General features: G+C 48.1%; 1 protein-coding gene across 1 annotated transcript in view; it reads left to right on the top strand.

The window, feature by feature from the left end:
• PIGT (phosphatidylinositol glycan anchor biosynthesis class T) overlaps positions 1-19,101 on the top strand; it is a 253,569-nt gene that overhangs the window by 220,492 nt on the left and 13,976 nt on the right. The window contains exon 11 of the mRNA XM_085618986.1: positions 1,096-1,179. Coding sequence (XP_085475112.1) covers positions 1,096-1,179 — 84 coding nt within the window. The remainder of the gene's footprint in view (positions 1-1,095; positions 1,180-19,101) is intronic.

Raw genomic sequence — 19,101 nt, 5'->3', positions numbered from 1 at the left:
GGGTTTTAAAATCAAGTTTTAAAGATTGCACATTGCGAGACACTGCTTATTTGCACCTCAGTCATTTTTGCTTTTATGTTTGTACGGTTCTTTGTTTCCTGTACTCAGAATTTTAATGGACTTGATTGTCTAAATAAAGTATATTTTTTTACAAGGACTGTTTTTTTGTAATTATTTTGAGAATGTGGTACAAAAAACTAAAGTAACACAATCAAAGATCATGTGGCACTGTAACTTTCATGAAAAATACAGTAAATTAATTTGAATAAGCATCTTAACATGGCAAAAACCAAGACGACCACACCAGGGTGCCGAGCTAATAGCAGATTCAAATATTGCTTAACTCTATCCAATCTCTGGCTGACCGACTCCACTCCTTAGATCAGCATCTTAAACCCACAATATTCATGTGTTTCAAAGTACCTGCTTGGAGTTGAAACAAATTCGGCAATACCTAAACCGCGGTGTTTCAGCTTAAAGCCAGTACTTTCTAATACATATTCTGGTGATTAATATAATAGTAAAACAACCCCTTCATATTCTGGTATCACCGGAGTGGAGTAGCCTAAAATAATTAATTTAGCGGACGGTGCTAAGCATGTCCTGTATAGGGTGCTGATTTAATTAAAAATGCAGTTTCTGTACTCCTGTGCCTTGCTATTAGAAACAAACAAGTGGACCAGATTTGCATCGCTATTTCCACATCGAAAACACCATGAGACCTATCTGGATACCAATTGGTTACGTTTCTTGGGAGTATAGTTCAAACCATGGGCCTTCTTAAAGTGTTGCTCCTTAAGAATAGCAGTTGTGACCAAAGAATGCTGTCCGAATGGGGCTTCTTTCCACCACTTACCCAAGCCTCATTGTTATTGCTTTTTTGGTGTTTATTTTAGTTTTTGATGGTTAACACTGAGTAGTAAAGAAAATGAAAAGTATTTCCTCACCTCCTTATCTTTAGTGGAATCACAAATTCGTATTCATGTCAGTTAGAAAACCTAGCATTGTAATTTCAAAAGTTGGACACACTGTATGTTTTTGGAACATCTAATTCCTGTCTTTGGTCTCACAAAGCTGTTTGTGTTCTCTCTACAGCCCCTCTGCCCTCAGTGCTCTGGTTCCAAGTACTGTCCAAGAGAAGCATGATGACATGGAGGATAGCCCTCTCTTCACCACATTGTGAGTTTCTCTTGTATATCAAAAGGATAAGTGATTGAGGTATAGCCTTGGTACATGCATTTTCTCGGAGCCTTCACCGTTAAGAATCTCAACATTCTTTCTACTTCTTTAGCCTCTCTTGATTGACCACACGATTCCCCTCCCTTTGTTGCTAATTTAACCAGCTTTCCTAATCATTTGTCAATTACAGTAACTGTGTTTATTTACATAGATGTTTCATCTGATAGAGACAACTAGCTGCAGATTACTTACCTTTTATTTTCCAAGGCGTTAGACTGGATCTGGAAGATTTTTCTTCGAGCAATACCCCTGCACGCCGGTAGGTGGCGTCGGTTGGTTTTGTATGGCATCATCTGTGCCGGAAGTGACATCTGTGTCACCTATATAGGCGCCACCTTAGCATGCTGAAGACAGTTTTTCTTTCTGCGCCAGTCAAGCTCTGATCTGTGAAGAGAGCTACCTTCTGTCATTTTTGACAGTATTTTTCAACTTTTTGTCGACCCCATTTTTGGTGCGTAGGTAATCATGTTGAGGAAGACTTCAGGTTTCAAACACTGCGGTGCATGTAACCACACCATGTCAGGGACTGACCCGCATTTGGTTTGCCTATGGTGTTTGGAGTGCGATTCCAAGTTGTGCTCAGACTACCGGGTCATGGCTCCGTAGGAGCAATTCCTAAAACTGCTTGCGGCCTGACAGGAATGCCAATCCCAGCTTCTCAGAGGTCTCGGTCCCAGTAGTGAGGAAGCTCCCTGAACTGCTCCATAAGCCCCTAGTCCTCTTCATCCCACTCACGATCTTTGGAACTCTCAGGTAAGAGACACAAGATGCACAAGAAGTCGAAGCGTGCTTCAACTTCTCCCCATCCGTCGGCCGATGCGACGGAGGGACTTTGGCGTTCAAGACCTCATCCTCCAGAACCTGTGCCTGAGTCTACTCTGCGCCTCCCCGCGTTTCCGAGAGCGGAGTGACCTACTCTCAAATTAAAGATTTTTATGAGGCCATGCACCTCATTTTTGAGCGGCCTGAGCTCTCCGGCGTGCCTTCAGACCCCGTGGGATCAGTGGGGGCTCCATCAGGTTTCATGCCTGCGGCTCTTACCCCAGCAGCAATGCCCTCCCCCTCCTGGACCCGGACTAGCACCAGCAGCGGTTGTGCCAATGCGACCTTCCCTAAGACCTGTCATGACGCCGATGCGCCCACCAGCGGCACCAGCCCTATTCTGATCCCTGACGACACGGAGCCGGCACCTCATTAACAGACGTAGATTCCGATGCAGATGGGGCCCATTGGTCCTATGTTGTTCCCTGAGCTTTATTTGGACAGGCCATGCTTGGGAGAAGAAGGAAAGGAGTTACTGGACCCTTTAGAATACCATCAGTACGAACAAGACATGGACTGGTATGAGGAATTGGGTGAGGCCAGTGGTCTGGATACCTCCCCGGACACTGGCATGTTTTCTGCTCCTACAGTGGCAGCAGCAGAGGGTGCATCTTATGCATTGGTGGTACGCAGGACAGCTGAGGTCCTTGTCCTTCAGCGACTAACATCTTGACAGAGGTGCTACAGCAGGGATCTTCCTCTTCTGACCCTTTGCTCCCATTCAACAATGCCCTCATAGGCGTCCTTCTGGGAACATGGTCCAAACCCAGCACAGGGGCTCCTGTGAGCAGGACAATCGTCCGCTACCGCCGCTCTGATCCGGTCGACCCAAACTTCCTTACTGCCAACTCCACCCCAGAGAGCTTGGTGGCCCAAGCCTCAACTTCCCATGGCATGTTCCCTGTCTCTCCCCAGGACAGGGAATCTAAGAGACTGGATATTTGGGGCAAGAATAATGTTACTTCTGCAACCCTTGTATTGAGGTTGTTGAACACCGCATGCTTATTGGGATGTTATTCCCATTCTCTGTGGGAGACGGTAGTGCAAGTGCTGCCATACATCCCAGAGGAGGTGAGTCCATCCTCTCCCAAGCAAAATCAGATGGGAGAGATGAATCAAAGTTCTCAATTCGATGTGGTTTAGAGTCGACTGATTGGCTGAGTAGAGCGATTCCCACTACAGTGGCTGTAAGATGCTACTCATGGCTTAGAACATCTGGCTTTTCAGGGGATGTCCAGGCCTTGCTCATGGACATTCCCTTTGATTGCACCCGTCTGTTCGAAGACAAGGCAGTCACTGCCCAGGAGCGCTTTAAGGACTCACAGGCTACAGCCAAGTCCTTGGGCTTCTTAGCTGCCCCCATCCCGGGTCTGACTTCCGCTCCTTTCTTGGCTATGGAAGGGGCTTTCAACTGCACCAACGCTATCGGGTAGAGAATTCTAGCCGCAGATACCTTAACTTGAATTCTCCCCAGGCATCAGATGGATCCTGAAATTTTTCAGCAGTAACTCTGTGTGCCGAGGGACGGCGTCGTATGACTCCGTGATCACGGCGATTCCGGTTTGGACGTCAGTGGAGTCATATAAGTCTCCTCCGGCATGCAGACATTTGTTTCTTCTTTTACATGCTGTAACTCTGATCTGTAGAAGTAGTTCCTCAGACCGTTTTCGAGCCTACTTCAACAGTTTTTGTCAACTAGAAACAATGTGCCTTTCTTATGTCGTCCGGCTTTAAGCCTTGTGGGTCTTGTACTCGACAAATGTTGGTTACAGACCCACATTCCATTTGTATGTGGTGTTTAGGGGAACACCACTACTCCGAAGACTGCGCTCCTGCCAGAAGCTGAAGCTGAAGGTGCTCCAGGAACGCTGTATGGAAATTCTACCTGCACGGATGTCGCAATCTACTGAGACTTCACATCCGCCTCTGTCTCCTTCTGTTCGTTCAGTGGGTGGTTCTCCGGGCCATTCCAGGAGTCTGAGCTGTTTCCGGGGACGTCGCTCAGGCTTTAGATGTCGCGGCACCCCCTGACTTCGCCGCATGGAGACTCTATCTCCCACAGCTCCTCCTGCTCGCTGGTTGAGGAGGCCATACACGACTCTGCCCCTTGTCTCCCTCTCTTTCCGGGAGCCAGGGCATTGATGGCCCAAATGAGAGAGTACTACGGTTCTCTGCTTCTTATCTTTGGGCCACCACCTTCCTTTGGAGCGCTGTTGGGCCCCATGGAGGTAAGAGGAGCCACACTGGTGTGTTCGTCCACGGTGCAAGTTGGGCTGTCGGAGTCATTGGGTCCGCGCCGGTAGGCCGAATTTCCTTAGACGCCGGTGCACAGCCCTTCAGGATCGCCACCTTCAGCATCCATCCTCGATCAGCCGACTCCTGCATTGACGTCAACAAGGCCGATCAAAGTAATTTCCCCTCGACATCAAGACATAGCCTTCTCGGCGTCGTCCAGCTTTGGGTGTGGAGACGGTAGTGCAAACTGAGGAGAATGTTATTTTTCCACCTTGCTCTCATGGTGAGGCTTCTGGAAGTCACCTTGTAGTGGATGAAACAGAAGAGTCTGGGTTGTTATATACTATTTTGGAGACTTTTCCACCTCTTATAGAGGAGAATTGGCTATCGGGAGACAGTGAAGCTAGTGGGCTGGAGTATTCCCCAGCCTTGGGATTGCTTTCCCCTCCTAATCTTGCTACGGAGGTGAGTTTCTCTTTTGCAAATATGTTGAGAAGAGTGACTAGAGTACTGGAATTAGCTCTGCCTACGAAGGGGAAGTTCACTGATCCCCTGATTGATGTCCTTTATCAAGGTCAGAAACGGGTGGAGCCTGTTCTTCCATAAAGTGAGGCCCTGTATGACATACTGTTGGGCACTTGGACCAAGCCTGATACAGGGGTCTTAGTGGATCAGGCTATTTTTCGTAGGCACGTGCCTGCTTCAGAAGATCCAGCACGTCTCCAAAAAAAACATACTCCTCGTAGTTTGGTTGTTCAGGCTTCTTCAGCCTCACAAAATATGGATTCTCTACCTAAGTTTCCATTGGATAGAAATTCTATGAGATAGGATTAGTGTGGCAAACATATTTTTTCCTCGACTAGTTTTGCTTTAAGGTCTACTAACACGTCTTGTGTTCTTGGATGGTTTTCTCACGCTTTGTGGGATTCCTTTGTACACTGCGTTGCCAATACTTCCGGATGACCTCCAGTCTAATCTATGGACAGCAGGCAACTGAGCTGATTATCATTAACAAAAGATAGAACCCTAGCCTGATAATTTGAGTAGAGGCAATCCATGTCCACTTTAAAATACCCAATCCTAGTTCACAGAAAATATTTTCTTTTCTATTTGTGCTCCTGAAATACCCTTTGAGATTCAACCACTGTATCCTAAATCTTAATTTAGTAGGACATGGGAATTTGCTGAGGGAGATAGGATATTGGAGCACTCCGTTCCACCCTTCCTTAAGCAAGGAGTACGACTTCCATGCAATTCATCATGTGAGAAGAGATTTACTGTAAGCTGGCCGCTACACTTCTCATTTATACCTGCATCTTTTAGACATCAAAATGCTGCACAATTGAATATTTACGACTGGAATATCTACCACTCTTTGCCTGCGTCTCGTACCAGTAAAATCTCTCCTGGGTACAAGAAGTGATTGTTTGGTATATTGAAGTGTGGATCTTCTGTCCCTTACCCTTGTTTGTTGTGGGCTATGCTGGCCATGTTCTCCCAGCCAAAGGTCCAGATATTTGAAAGCAAGCCTCATAAATACCTTTTCCACAACATTTTTAATTCTCAGAACCACAACCTGATTTTCAGATGCTGTTTGGAACACACTTTTGATTAAAGGAAGGCCCAGCGGTACTCCACCCCAATCTAATCCTAGCCTCCTTACATTCCAGGATGTTGGGTATTTTGGGGGTTGACCCTGGTACTGTCTTGCTTATCCAAATGTATTTTCCATTACTCCTCCTGTTTTTCAAGATCTGTACACCTGGACAAATCTCTCTCCATTTTAGCTCAATCGTTTTTCTTTTATCTGATCATCTGGCAATTTTCTGAATCGACCCATAGCAAGCTACACTCTCCTTTTCAGCGATGTTTTATTTCCAAAGTATACCAAATGCCCTGTGACTTGTATCTTTTCACTATCATGTTCTCTGTCTCCAGCTCCATATGGTTCCTGTTATGAGACGCTTTGCTGTTCAACAGGACATAGAGTCTTTCCCTTATTTTTATATTTTCTATCAAAATATAGCATGCCACCTTTTGAAGCTTTGTACATATTATAAAGGAACTGCAAGATTGCTCCATCTATATATAATTTACAGTGTACTAAAATTAGGACTGAATGGTCCATGGTAGGCGTGCAGCCGTAGGCAGGATTCCAACGGGCAGTTGAGCATATTTTGTGACTGTTGTCTGGGTAAATATTGTTGAAAGGTAGTTGGAGGGATAACTTTAGCTACTATGAGAAGCCAATTAATAGCAACCACCCCAGTCCTTCAAAATGACTCTGTCCTCTTTCTCTAAGAGTTTAGACTCTATCATAAGTGAGTGAATAGTCTTGTTTTAATTATTATTCTTACTAATAGGTTGCCATGTCTTTCGCATTTTTTCCTGACCAGTTTCCTTATCCTGTCGCTTGTCTATGTGCCATTAAACTTTTTTGTGTTGAGTTCTTAAATTTGTGAGAAACCTTGGAATTTACCTGTGCTCTATATTACTATGGCCAAGCCCATTTTTAAGGATCTTACATGAACTGTTCTTCAAACCTTAAAAGCCGTCTCTCTGACAACCCTTGTGAAAGACCTCCTATTGAATTGACACGAAATCTCATAACCATTTGGTTGTGAGCAAACATTATGTAGTCTTAATAGGTAGAAAGGCTTGCTAATGTATTAAAACAGTAACAATATTTAAGCATAATCTCTTTTCATAGCAACTCTTTGTCCTTATTAATTTTTTCCTGTCCATTTTTAAATGTGTATTATTACAACAAGCAGTAGCAGCAAACGTGACTTATCCATAGCTCTTTTTCAGTGCTGTAAAATAAAACATTTCCTTGCAATTGTAAAGGAAAGTTTCCATTCTATTTAAGACATGGGTTTAGAAGTATGCAAATCTTTCTTAACTTTATTTCTCCCAGCAGCAGCCATAAAAAACACAAATGTAACCACAACAGAAAACTATATTTCCCAGAACTCCGGAACCTAGTAGTTCCAAACAACCAATCACATTGTTGCTAGCCTCTGAAGAATTCTCTTAACTTCTTTGACACAATCATTCTTTTGCAACATCAGCAAATTCATGAAATTTGCTGCTATATTCTTGCTTCCGCTGCATTCCTAAACCATAAATACAACAAAAATATCATTACTGGCATGAAGATACCCTTTTGCAGTTAGAAAAAAAAAGTGGGGCGATCATGAGCTTGTAATCAATTAAGTCTTGTGCAAGAAATATTTCCATCAAGACAATTTTACCTACTCGTTCTAAGCAGATTCCTGAGTGGGTCATACCACGTTAGATAGCAATATTTCGTGGCTTGGATAATCCTCACCTCTACAATAGCTATATAGTTTTATATGGGATGGCAGTACCAGAGGTGAGGATTGTTTTTCCAAAGTTTACTAACCAGTGAGGCTATATCCACCACAGCCTTAAACTAAAACCTCCTAAAGGTGAAATCTGATGACCAATCTGCTGCATTCATGTTGTCTTCCAGCATTGCACCCAGTGAAAATGCTTTAGATTAAATGGCACTTCTAGCTGAATTGACCTCAAAGCCAGCCACTAGCATTACCTATGTTATCCACTGGGCTATTGTAGGAGATGAAACCATCAAACAGTTTTCTGATGGAAAGCAACAGTTGTTGGACACATGGAAGGTGGAGCACAGCACAAATAAATTCAGCACTTTATAAAGACAAACTCTCCATAGTCTCCTATGCTTCCTGCACGTTTTCATACTATTGCCAATACCCAACACTTACGGCACATGCGCCGACAGCAGCCAACACCCCATTGTCTCACAATCACACAGTCCTGCAATCACCCATGCAGCACTTCCCACTCGCATAAATGCTCCTCAACACCTGCTCACTCACCATACATACCACAAAGATCTGGGAGCTGATGCATGACAATGACTAAGGATCTACTTTTCCTCACGGAAACCTGGCTGAACTCTGCATCAGCATCGGGCATCCCAACAGCCATCCCCCCGGCTACATATTTGTCAGGAAAGACAGACTTCACAAGCCTGGATGCAGAATCTCCATCATCCACAAGAAAGCCATCAGCTGCACCACTTCCATGGACACATCATCCTCCAACGTGGTACACCTGTCTTGAAGCTCCTCATCACGGCTAACATCATCCTAATCAGCACTCATCTACAGACCACTGGGACCTCGCACCATCAACACCAACATGGACTTGTTGCATCACTCGTCCTTGATGCTAGCAATTACATCCTTCTCTGAGACCTGAACTTCTACAAGAAGGACCACCCCGACTCCAACTCAAAAGCACTCGTCGAAGTCCTTGGAAGCGAAGGCCTCTCCCAACTAATAATGGGACCTACCCACCTTTCTGGTTACCTTCTGGACCCTATTTTCACCACCTTCAACAACATCCGAGTCAACAAGTCCACACCATTATCCTAGAAAGACCACACCAGTCAAGTTCAACATCCTCATCCCAGTCCAAAACACACCATCGCTACACCAGCCCACCGAAAACAGCACAGCATCACTGACAAGTACTGGAACACCGCTGTCAGCACCCACCAACCGAACACAGCAACAGCCTCCCCAAGATAATCAAGAATTTCAATAATTGGATCACCTCCTGCACAAACTCCATAGCCCCCTTCAAACACAAGAATAAAACAAGACCTGGACCCCCCAGGCTAGTTTGGTACATAGAAGAACTCAGGCCGATGAAACACCGCTGCAAGCAACTGGAGCACAAATGAAGAATGAGCCAGGACAATGCAGACAGGAGCACATTCAAATCTGCCCTGAGACTTCTGATGGATATATCTGCCAGTGGATTCCTCACCTTGTGAATATCCCCTGCGCCAGCAACGTTCGGAAACTTTTGTAGCAGTCCACGCCGATGGGGTCGAAGATGACGTCACAGAGACACGGCTCCGCTCACGACTCCGCTGACGTCACCGGCTCCATAAGAAGACCTCGTCGGCGTGATGACGTCAGTTCCCTTTTTTCCGCGCCGTCGACGCCAACGGATTTCGGGAATCGTTGCTAGTAGCTTTACTGATACTTTGTGTATTTTTCTGAGTTTCATCTGTTTCTCTTCGAGAAGATGTCGACAAAGAAGTCGGGTTTCAAGCCCTGTCGGGAATGTGGCAAACACATGTCGATTACAGATCCAGTAGATCCGGTAGATATAGAGTCCTTTCCGGACTCTATATCTACCGGCCCCCTGGCCCCACTGCCAGGTTCATTGAGGAATTCCTAGATGTCGCTCACACTCTAGTGATATCCTCTCCTAATTTTACCATCCTGGGAGACCTTAACTTACATTTCGACTCCTTGACCGATCCTACTATTAAGAACCTTCAGGCAGACCTCACAGCCCTTCAGCTAAACCCGCTCATCCAAACTTCCACTCACTCTGCCGGGCATTTACTGGATCCAATTTTCTCCAACCTCTCAGATGCCTCGGCTGCCCCCCCCAAACCCATGGGGTGGACTGACCACTCTCTTATCCAATTTTCCCTGAAAATCAGAGACTCGATTGTGAAAAACACCAACAATTCCCGATACAAGAGGCCATGGCACAAACTGGCACCTAGCGACCTTACTAGTAAACTAGGTAACCTCCACCTCAACCTCACAGACGGAGATATTAACTCCGCCTATGCGGCCTTTCAAAATTGGATCAACTTAGGACTAGACTCCCTAATACCAGCAAAACGGACTAAAACCCGTAACACTCCATCTAACCCGTGGTACAATGAAAATCTTCTAACCATGCGGAAAGACTGCAAAAGAGCTGAACGCCAGTGGAGGAAAGAATATAAGGACACCGACAAAGCTGCTTACCTGCGAAAATTGAAATCGTACCATAAGGCGGTTCGCACCACCCGTGCTTCCTACTATGCGGAAGCAATCAGCTCCAGCGGGAATCCCTCAAAAACTATTTTTGAAATTGTTCATAAACTTAAAGATAGTTTTAATCCTGTCCCTGGTATTACCTCTGCACAACAATGCGAGGAACTTGCCACCTTCTTTACGGAAAAGGTAAAGAAAATCTACACTTCCTTTCCTCAGAATCTCCCGGATACCTCCAAACCACGTGAGCCTTTGCCAGACAATCCCAGTTTGTCTCTCATCCCCTGCTTAACACACGACGAACTTGCCAAACTGTGCACTAAAGTCAAATCTGGCTCGCCCACAGACGCCATGAGACCCGCCAAATTCCTAGAATCTCTCGAGTTCTTCCTTCCTCCTCTTACTACCCTACTTAACCTATCATTCTCCTCAGCGGTGGTTCCCACATGCTGGAAGCAGGCCTGGGTCTCTCCAATCATAAAAAAACCCACCCTAGACCCATCAAAACCAGAAAACTTCAGACCAATTTCATTGCTTCCATGGACCTCAAAATTGGCAGAAGCCCATGTGAACAAGGTGCTAGCCAACTACATGACGCAACACCAAATTTTAGACCCATCACAGAACGGCTTCAGGCCAGGATTCAGTACTGAATCCGCCCTGCTGACCACCATCGAACACCTACGGAACATCCTGGACGCCGGTCAAAGTGCTGCGCTGGTTTTACTCGACCTTAGCGCAGCCTTTGATACGGTCTCCCACTCTATCTTACTGAAACGCCTCGAAGCCATAGGTATCAAAGACCTTGCTCTAGAGTGGTTTCGATCATTCCTGACAAACAGATCTTTCCGGGTCTCTGCCCCCCCGTTCATATCCCAGCCTTACCCCATAGAGCAAGGCGTTCCTCAGGGATCGGCGCTCAGCCCGTCCCTATTCAATCTTTATGTCCAGCCTCTCGCTGATATAGCAAAAGAATGGGACCTGACGCTAGTGTCGTACGCCGACGACACCCAGCTCGTCATTTCTCTGACTGAAGGCCCCTCGATCTCAGCGGCGAGATTCAAGAACGGGTTAGAGGCAGTTGCACGCTGGATGTCACACAACTGCCTCCAGTTGAACGCTGGCAAAACAGAGGTGTTGCTTCTGGGTAAAAATCCTGACTATTGGACTGATCAATGGTGGCCGTCCGCACTGGGCCCTATCCCCCCCCCCCAAAACCGTGGTAAAAAGCCTTGGTGTCTGGGTGGACGCATCTCTTAATTTCCAGGCCCACACCAAGAAACTGGCTGCCACCTGCGTGGGCCTGTTGAGGAGCCTTCATCCGATCCTTGGCTTTTTTGACCACCATACGCGCCAAATGATAGTCCAATCTACCATCCTGGCTCGACTGGACTACGCCAATATCCTTTTTCTTGGCCTTAATAAAGCTGAGATGGCGCGGCTACAACGTATACAAAACTCTGCTGCCAGGGCAGTTGTAGGCCTCCCTCGTAGGTGCTCTGCAAGAAACACCATCCAGAAACTACACTGGCTGCGCATGGAAGCCTGAGTTCAGTTTAAAGCCCTCACTACTGTTTTTAAAATTCTCAAAACTGACTGTCCTGGCCTCCTGCGTCCACTCCTAGAGCCCTATACCCCTCAGCGGGCCCTACGCTCCTCGGGTCAAAACTTGGTGGTTACCCCACGTATAAGGCTAAGCAGAATGGGCGGTCGCTCTTTCAGAGTCTTGGGGGCAAGACTCTGGAACTCCCTGCCACCTCACATTAGCTCCATGACTAACCTGCTGGCCTTCCGCAAAGCGATCAAAACATTTCTATTCTCCCCATCTTAATCTCCTACAGCCCGTCCTTTCCTTCTCCCCTCTCAGGTTATCGTTATAGTTCAGCGCCGGGACGCCTCGTTGCTGGGGCAGCTGTTCGCGCTCAATAAAACGTTATAACATAACATAACATAACATGAAGACTATGTTTGGTGTCTCTCATCCGACCACGATGTGGATGGTTGCTCATGCTGCCGCAAGATGAGCTCCAAAGCTCTAAAAGAAAGGGAGGCAAAGCTTTTCATCGCTAGGATGAAAAAAGAAAAGCGAGGAAGAAGAAAGTCCAGATCATAGTCGGCGTCCAAGTCGACTTCGGGGCATGCTTCGCGAAGCAAGAAGCATAAGAAGAAGAGGAGCCATTCTTCTCATCATCACTCCGATAAGAGTTCGGCTCCGAAGACGAAGTCGCCGGCTCGACGCCGGAGGGAATCCGTGTCTCCTTCTCCAGTCCCGACTTCACCTCCAGTTCCTTCTTCTCCAGTGGCTTCGCTGGCTCCGGCTTCATCTCCGGTTCCGATGCCATCCCCGGCGCCGGTTCCATCTCCGGCTCCGGCTTCATCTCCGGCTCCGTCTCCGGCCCCGGTTCAGGATCTTCAAGTCCCGGGTGAGCCTGCGACGCCGTTTGTTCCACCGTCGGCGCCGGTTGGCCCGAGTCCGGTGATGACTGAGCAGTACCCTGCATTCCCTGGTCCAGGTCAGGACCCCTCGCATTACCTAAATGCCATGTACGGGGTGTTTTCGAGGGCCATGTATACCACTGGTGCACCTGTGGGTCCGATGGGTCCAATGGCTTTTAATTTGGGAGTGCCGCAGGTCTATCCTCAAGCTCCATTCATGCCGTTCTTTCCGGCGACGCCGTCTTGGCATCTACCGGCGCCGAGGACGTCGACGCCGCTTCCCTCTTCACCGGCGCCGGCTCGACCTTGTTCGACGCCGGCTGCTCCTGCGGATCCACGTTCGGCGCCGTCGGATTCGATCACGGCGCCGCCGACGCTGCTGGTGCGGATTCGATCTAGAAGAGAAGCACAGAGAGTGGTGGATGAAAGGAGGTTCCTGTTGAAAGAAGCTGAAGAGGGAGAGCTGGTTCAGTCTGATGCGGTGTTTGAGGAGCTTAAGGAGGCTAGTGGACTGGATTTGTCTCCTGAGTGGGAAATCACTCCACCTTCAAATGAACCCTCAAAGGATGCAGCACCTTATCATGCGGTCATCAGGAAGGCTGCGGAGCTGCTAGACCTTCAGTTACCAACCACGGAATTCAGGTCTAATATTCTTACTGAAGTGCTGCATTCGCCTACTGCAGTCTCGGAGCCTTTGTTGCCCTTTAATGAGGCCATTATTGACCCTGTATTGGAGGTATGGCGTAAACCTTTTTCTGCTCCCGGAGTCTCTAAGACAGCCGCAAGGAGGTATAGGGCGGCTCCACCCATCACCTGAGAGCCTGGTGGTTCAGGCGGCTTGCTCGGGTAAATCCAAGGGTGCCTTCCCTCAGGTTCTAGGGGACAGAGAGGCTAAGAAGATAGACCATCGGCCAAAAAGGTCTTTTCGTCGGCCAGCATGGCCTTCAAGTCAACGAATGCAACTTGTCTGTTGGGACTCTATATCCATGCGCTCATGGACTCGGCGACAAAATTGGCACCAAAGTTATCTGAGGAGGATAGGGTCGGCTTCAATGAAGTTTTTACTGATGCCCAGGCGGCAGCACGCCAAGTCTTTCAAAGTGGACTGGACACGGCAGACTCAGTAGCCAGAGTCATGGGGTCTTCTGTTGCCACCAGGAGGGGTGCGTGGCTAAAGTCCTCTGAGTTATCCTCGGATGTACAGTCAACTTTGTTGGACCTGCCGTTTGATGGGTCTGGTTTGTTCGGTAAGAAGGCGGATGCTGCTCTCGAACGCTTTAAGGAGTGCAAGGCTACGGCTAAGTTGTTGGGCCTTCAATCCCAGCCAAGGGGGTCTTTTAAGAGATGTAGAGGCTTCGGAAGGGCAACCTTTCATACCTACAGACAGACCCATCAGCAGCAACAGCAGCAAAGTTCTTTGTCCAATGGATACAGAGGCAGAATCAGGGGTCGCTCACATGGCCGTCAACTCTCCTCCTCCTCTTCCTCCTCCTCAGCCCCTCCCACCACCGCAAAGCAGCCCTAGATCCGCCATTCTGGATCATGCTGGTCCTGTGGGGGGCCGGCTTACCCATTTTCTACAGGATTGGGAATCTGTAACTACAGATCTCTGGGTTCTGGATCTTGTAGAAAATGGGTACGCCCTTCCCTTTCGGGAATTTCCTCCAAATTACCCTCCTTGTCAAGGGGCTTGCTCGGAGGACCACCGTCTTCTCCTGCAGGAGGAAGTCCTGAAGTTGTTTCAAAAAGGTGCGATAGAGGTGGTTCCAGAGCAGGAGAGGGGTCAGGGATGCTACTCCTGGTATTTCCTGATTCCGAAAAAGGACGGCCGATTGCGTCCGATATTGGACCTCAGAATCTTGAATCTTTTTCTAAAGCAAGAGAAGTTCAAGATGCTCACCCTTGCTCAGGTTCTTCAAGCGCTGAATCAGGAGGACTGGATGGTGTCGATCGACTTGCAGGATGCGTACTTTCACATCCCCATCCTGAAGTCGCACAGGAAGTATCTCCGGTTTACGGTAGGGTCGCAACATTATCAGTTTGCGGTCCTTCCGTTTGGTCTTACTACTGCACCCCGAGTCTTCACGAAGGTGATGGCAGTGGTGGCAGCCCATCTCAGAAGGTCTGGGATCTCGGTTTTCCCCTATCTAGACGACTGTTTGATCAAAGCGAAGTCGCCAGAGAAGGTGCTGCATCATCTGCAGGATACAACTCCGCTGTTGTACAAATTGGGTTTCTCAATAAATGTGCCCAAATCTCACCTGGTGCCCTCTCAGTGCAACCTGTTCATAGGTGCGGTACTGGACACTACTGTGTGTCGAGCATTCCCTCCTCCTCAAAGGATTCTCGACATACAGGAAATGATTCCTTTGTTTTACAATGGAGCGGTCGTTCCAGTTCTGAAAGTCCTTCGCCTGCTCGGTCTGTTTGCTTTCTGCATTCTGTTGGTCAACCCTGCACGCTGGCACATGAGGGCTCTCCAGTGGTGCCTCCGCAGGCAGTGGTATCAGCACAAAGGAGATCTCAGGGAGTCTGTGAGGATCTCCGGAGAAGCTGCAGCGGATCTGTCTTGGTGGAGCGTGGAGGGCAATCTGTCTCAAGGAAAGCCTTTTCATCTACCTCCATCGGTGGTCACAGTAATAACGGATGCATCCACTTTAGGGTGGGGTGCGCATCTGGGGGATCTGGAGATCAAAGGTCTTTGGTTTCCAGAGGAAAGGTTGCTTCACATCAACCTTCTGGAGTTACGGGCGATTCGTTTGGCACTCAAGGCCTTCCTCCCTTCCCTTCGCAGTCAGTCTGTTCAAGTCCTGACAGACAACACGACCGCGATGTGGTATGTCAACAAACAGGTAGGGGTGGGGTCTCTTTGTCTCTGCAGAGAGGCACTGCGCCTATGGTCCTGGGCTCAGGACCATCGGATTTGTCTGATGGCAAATCATCTGGCCGGGGTTCTGAACGTACGTGCAGACAGTCTCAGTCGGCAGTTCTCCGCCGACCACGAGTGGAGGTTGCATCCGGAGGTGGTTCGTCACGTCTTTCGGACGTGGGGAGCTCCTCGGGTGGACCTGTTCGCCACTCGCGAGAACGCTCACTGCCCGTCATTCTGCAGTCTCCAGTATCCGATGCAGGGAGCGTTGGGGGACACGTTTCAGTTGAGTTGGAGCTCTCGACTCCTTTACGCGTTTCCTCCCATACCCTTGATTCCTCGGGTTCTGAGGAAAATTCGCCAAGACCGGGCCCAAGTCATATTGATCGCCCCGGACTGGCCAAGAAGGGTGTGGTACACAGATCTTCTCCACCTCTCCTTGTGCCCTTCGCTCCGTCTTCCTCTCAGGGCAGACCTCCTCTCGCAATCGGAGGGGCAGGTTCTACACCCCCACCTCCAGAGCTTACACCTTCATGCCTGGAGATTGAACGGGGCAACCTGAATTCTTTTTCTCTCCCACCTGATGTGGTAGATGTAATTTTGTCTGCCAGACGTCATTCCACCAAATCTATATATTCCTATAGGTGGTCTAAATTTGTAATTTGGTGTGGAGAAAAGTCAATTGATCCTTTAAAGGCTCGTTTATCTGACATTCTACAGTTTGCCCTTTCGCTTGCCCAGCAAGGCTTTGCTGTGGCTACTGTAAAGGGATACTTATCGGCTTCGTCGGCTTTCCTTTGCTTGTCGGATCAGCCGTCATTGTTCAAATCACCTATTGTGCGTAGATTTCTCAAGGGCCTCACAAACAGGTTTCCTCCTACTCCCTTTATTGTGCCTCAGTGGGACTTAAACCTTGTCTTGACTTATCTTATGGGTTCTCCCTTCGAACCCTTACACAAGTGTCCCTTGAGGCTGCTGTCTTTTAAGACTGTTTTCCTCATTGCAATCACTTCGGCAAGGAGGGTAAGTGAGCTTCAAGCTCTAAGTTCAAAACCCCCGTTTTTGACCATTCATGCTGAAAGAATGGTACTCAGGCCCAGGGCTGCATTTTTGCCTAAGGTGGTAACTCCCTTCCATCTGGGGCAATCCATTACCCTTCCTTCCTTTTATCCTCCCCCCTCACCCTTCCAAGGAGGAGGAGAGACTTCACAGTTTGGACCCTAGGAGGGCGGTGAGCTTCTACCTGGACAGAATAAAGGACTTCAGAGTTGATGACCAGCTCTTCATGGGCTTTGTTGGCTGCAGGAAAGGTCGAGCGGTGCACAAGCGCACCCTTTCCAGGTGGATTGTCTGGTGCATCAAGATATGCTACTCCCTGGCTGGTAAGGAACCTCCAGAGGGTTTAAGGGCTCATTCCACTAGAGCAAAGTCTTCCACTTCTGCTTTGTCTAGGGCCTTTCCTGTGGAGGACATTTGTAGGGCGGCAACTTGGGTCTCCCTTCACACCTTTGCAAAATATTATTGCTTGGACACCGAGGTGAGGAGGGACGGACACTTTGCTCGTTCCGTCCTTCAGGACTTTCTGGTATAAAAGGGTGGACACCCTCCTCTGGGAGTGGGACTGCTGTGGGAATCTATTCACATGGTGAGGAATCCACTGGCAGATGTATCCATCCGAAGAACAAGTTACTTACCCTCGGTAATGCTTTTTCTGGTGGATACAATATCTGCCTGTGGATTCCTCACTGACCCACCCGCCTCCCCGTTGTCCACCCTTGTATACCTTTAGTATATGATGGTGTTTCTTGTACATTTATTACTGTCGGAGGCATTGTGTGGTTTCTTTTGCCATTCTGCTTATTCTCCACACTGTGTGTGTTGCTTTGCATATTGTGTACTGTGTATGCTATGTATATATTGCTGTCAGTCCGTCTGTGTGCCTCAAAGGCACGGGAAAAAGGGGCGGAACTGACGTCATCACGCCGACGAGGTCTTCTTATGGAGCCGTTGACGTCAGCGGAGTCGCGAGCAGAGCCGTGTCTCTGTGACGTCGTCTTCGACCCCATCGGTGTGGACTGCTACAAAAGTTTCCGAACGTTGCTGGCGCAGGGGGTATTCACAAGGTGAGGAATCCACAGGCAGATAATTTATCCACCAGAAAAAGCGTTACCGAAGGTAAGTAACTTGTTCTTTACCACCATATGACCATCTAGTGCACCACTCTGGCAAACCGCATCGATGCCAACACCAACAGAAACAAAGAAATCTTCGCAATTGTGAAGGTTTTCACCTCACCAGCAGCTGCCTCCAACTCGAACACACCCTCACAAAACCTCTGCAGCAATCTTTCAATTTTTCTGCAATAAAATCACCGCCATTTACAGCAACTTCAACCCACAAATAGACCCGACGGACTAATCTCGATCTTATCCAAAGAATCAATTCTAACCACATGGCGCGTCATTGCCGTAAAAGAAACTGCTGCCACCATGAAGTCCATCTACTCATGGGCTCCATTGGACCCCTGTACCCACTACACCTACTCCAGAGGACTCCCATCAGCACCATTCTCACACCCATTGTGAAAGCCTCCACCTTTTCCCCTACTTTCTCAGATGCTTGAAAACACACAGCTGTCCTCCCATTGCTGAAGAAACCCTCTAAGGACCCTTCAGTGCTTGCCAAATACAGACCAATCTCCCTGCTACCATTCCCAGCAAAGATTTTAGAGAAAATCATCAACCAATACATCAACAAATACCTCAATGACCATTAACTCCTTGCCACCACTCAGTCTACTTTCAGACCCACCCACAGTACGAGACACTGCCTCATCGCCGCCACAGATGACATCCGAATGACTCTGGACAGAAGAGACACGGCAGCCCTTCATCCTCCTGGACCTCTCTGCAGCATTTGACAAGGTTTCCCACCCCATGCTCATCCAACACCTACACAACATTGGAATCCAACAACCCACACCTTATATGCCTACAACCTCATCTGCAGTGTTCTGCAAGGATCCTCCTCTTGAAAGCATACATGATTCCCCTAGCATACATCATCTCCCCCCGAAAACATCAATGTCCTCTCCTATGCAAGTGAACACTCAAATCATTCTCTGCCTCACGGATAAGACGCCCAGTACCAAATTTAATGTCTGCATGACTGACATCGCCCACTTGATGAAGACTAAGTTTCTGAAGCTGAACACCGACAAGACAGAAATCGTGATCTTTGGATAAAGCACATCTACGTGGGACTCCGCCAGGTGGCCAGTGGAGCTATCACCGACATCCATCCCCACCACCCACGCCAAGAACCTCAGGATCGTCATCAACAGCCAACTCAACATGACTGCCGAAGTCAAAGCTGTCACTGCCTGAAAATACTGAGGAAAAGTTTCAAATGGCTTCCAATCAGCACCTGGAAACCTGTCATACACGTCCTTGTCACAAGCAAACTGCGCCATGGGCACAATCTCTATATCATGATCAAGAACACCCTCTTTGCTGGCTTCAACCAAAAATTCACCAAAAGGCTGCGGATCATTTAGAACTCCAAAGCCAGAATCACTCTCCGCTTCCCAAGCCGGACTACCAGCACACTTCACCTAAAGGAGCTTCACTGGCTCCCCATACACAGACG

The sequence above is a fragment of the Triturus cristatus genome, chromosome 7, assembly GCF_964204655.1.
Source record: "Triturus cristatus chromosome 7, aTriCri1.1, whole genome shotgun sequence".
In the NCBI taxonomy this organism is placed as follows: Eukaryota; Metazoa; Chordata; class Amphibia; order Caudata; family Salamandridae; genus Triturus; species Triturus cristatus.
Note: the sequence above shows the minus strand (reverse complement) of the source record. Positions and strands in the feature narration are given on the sequence as shown.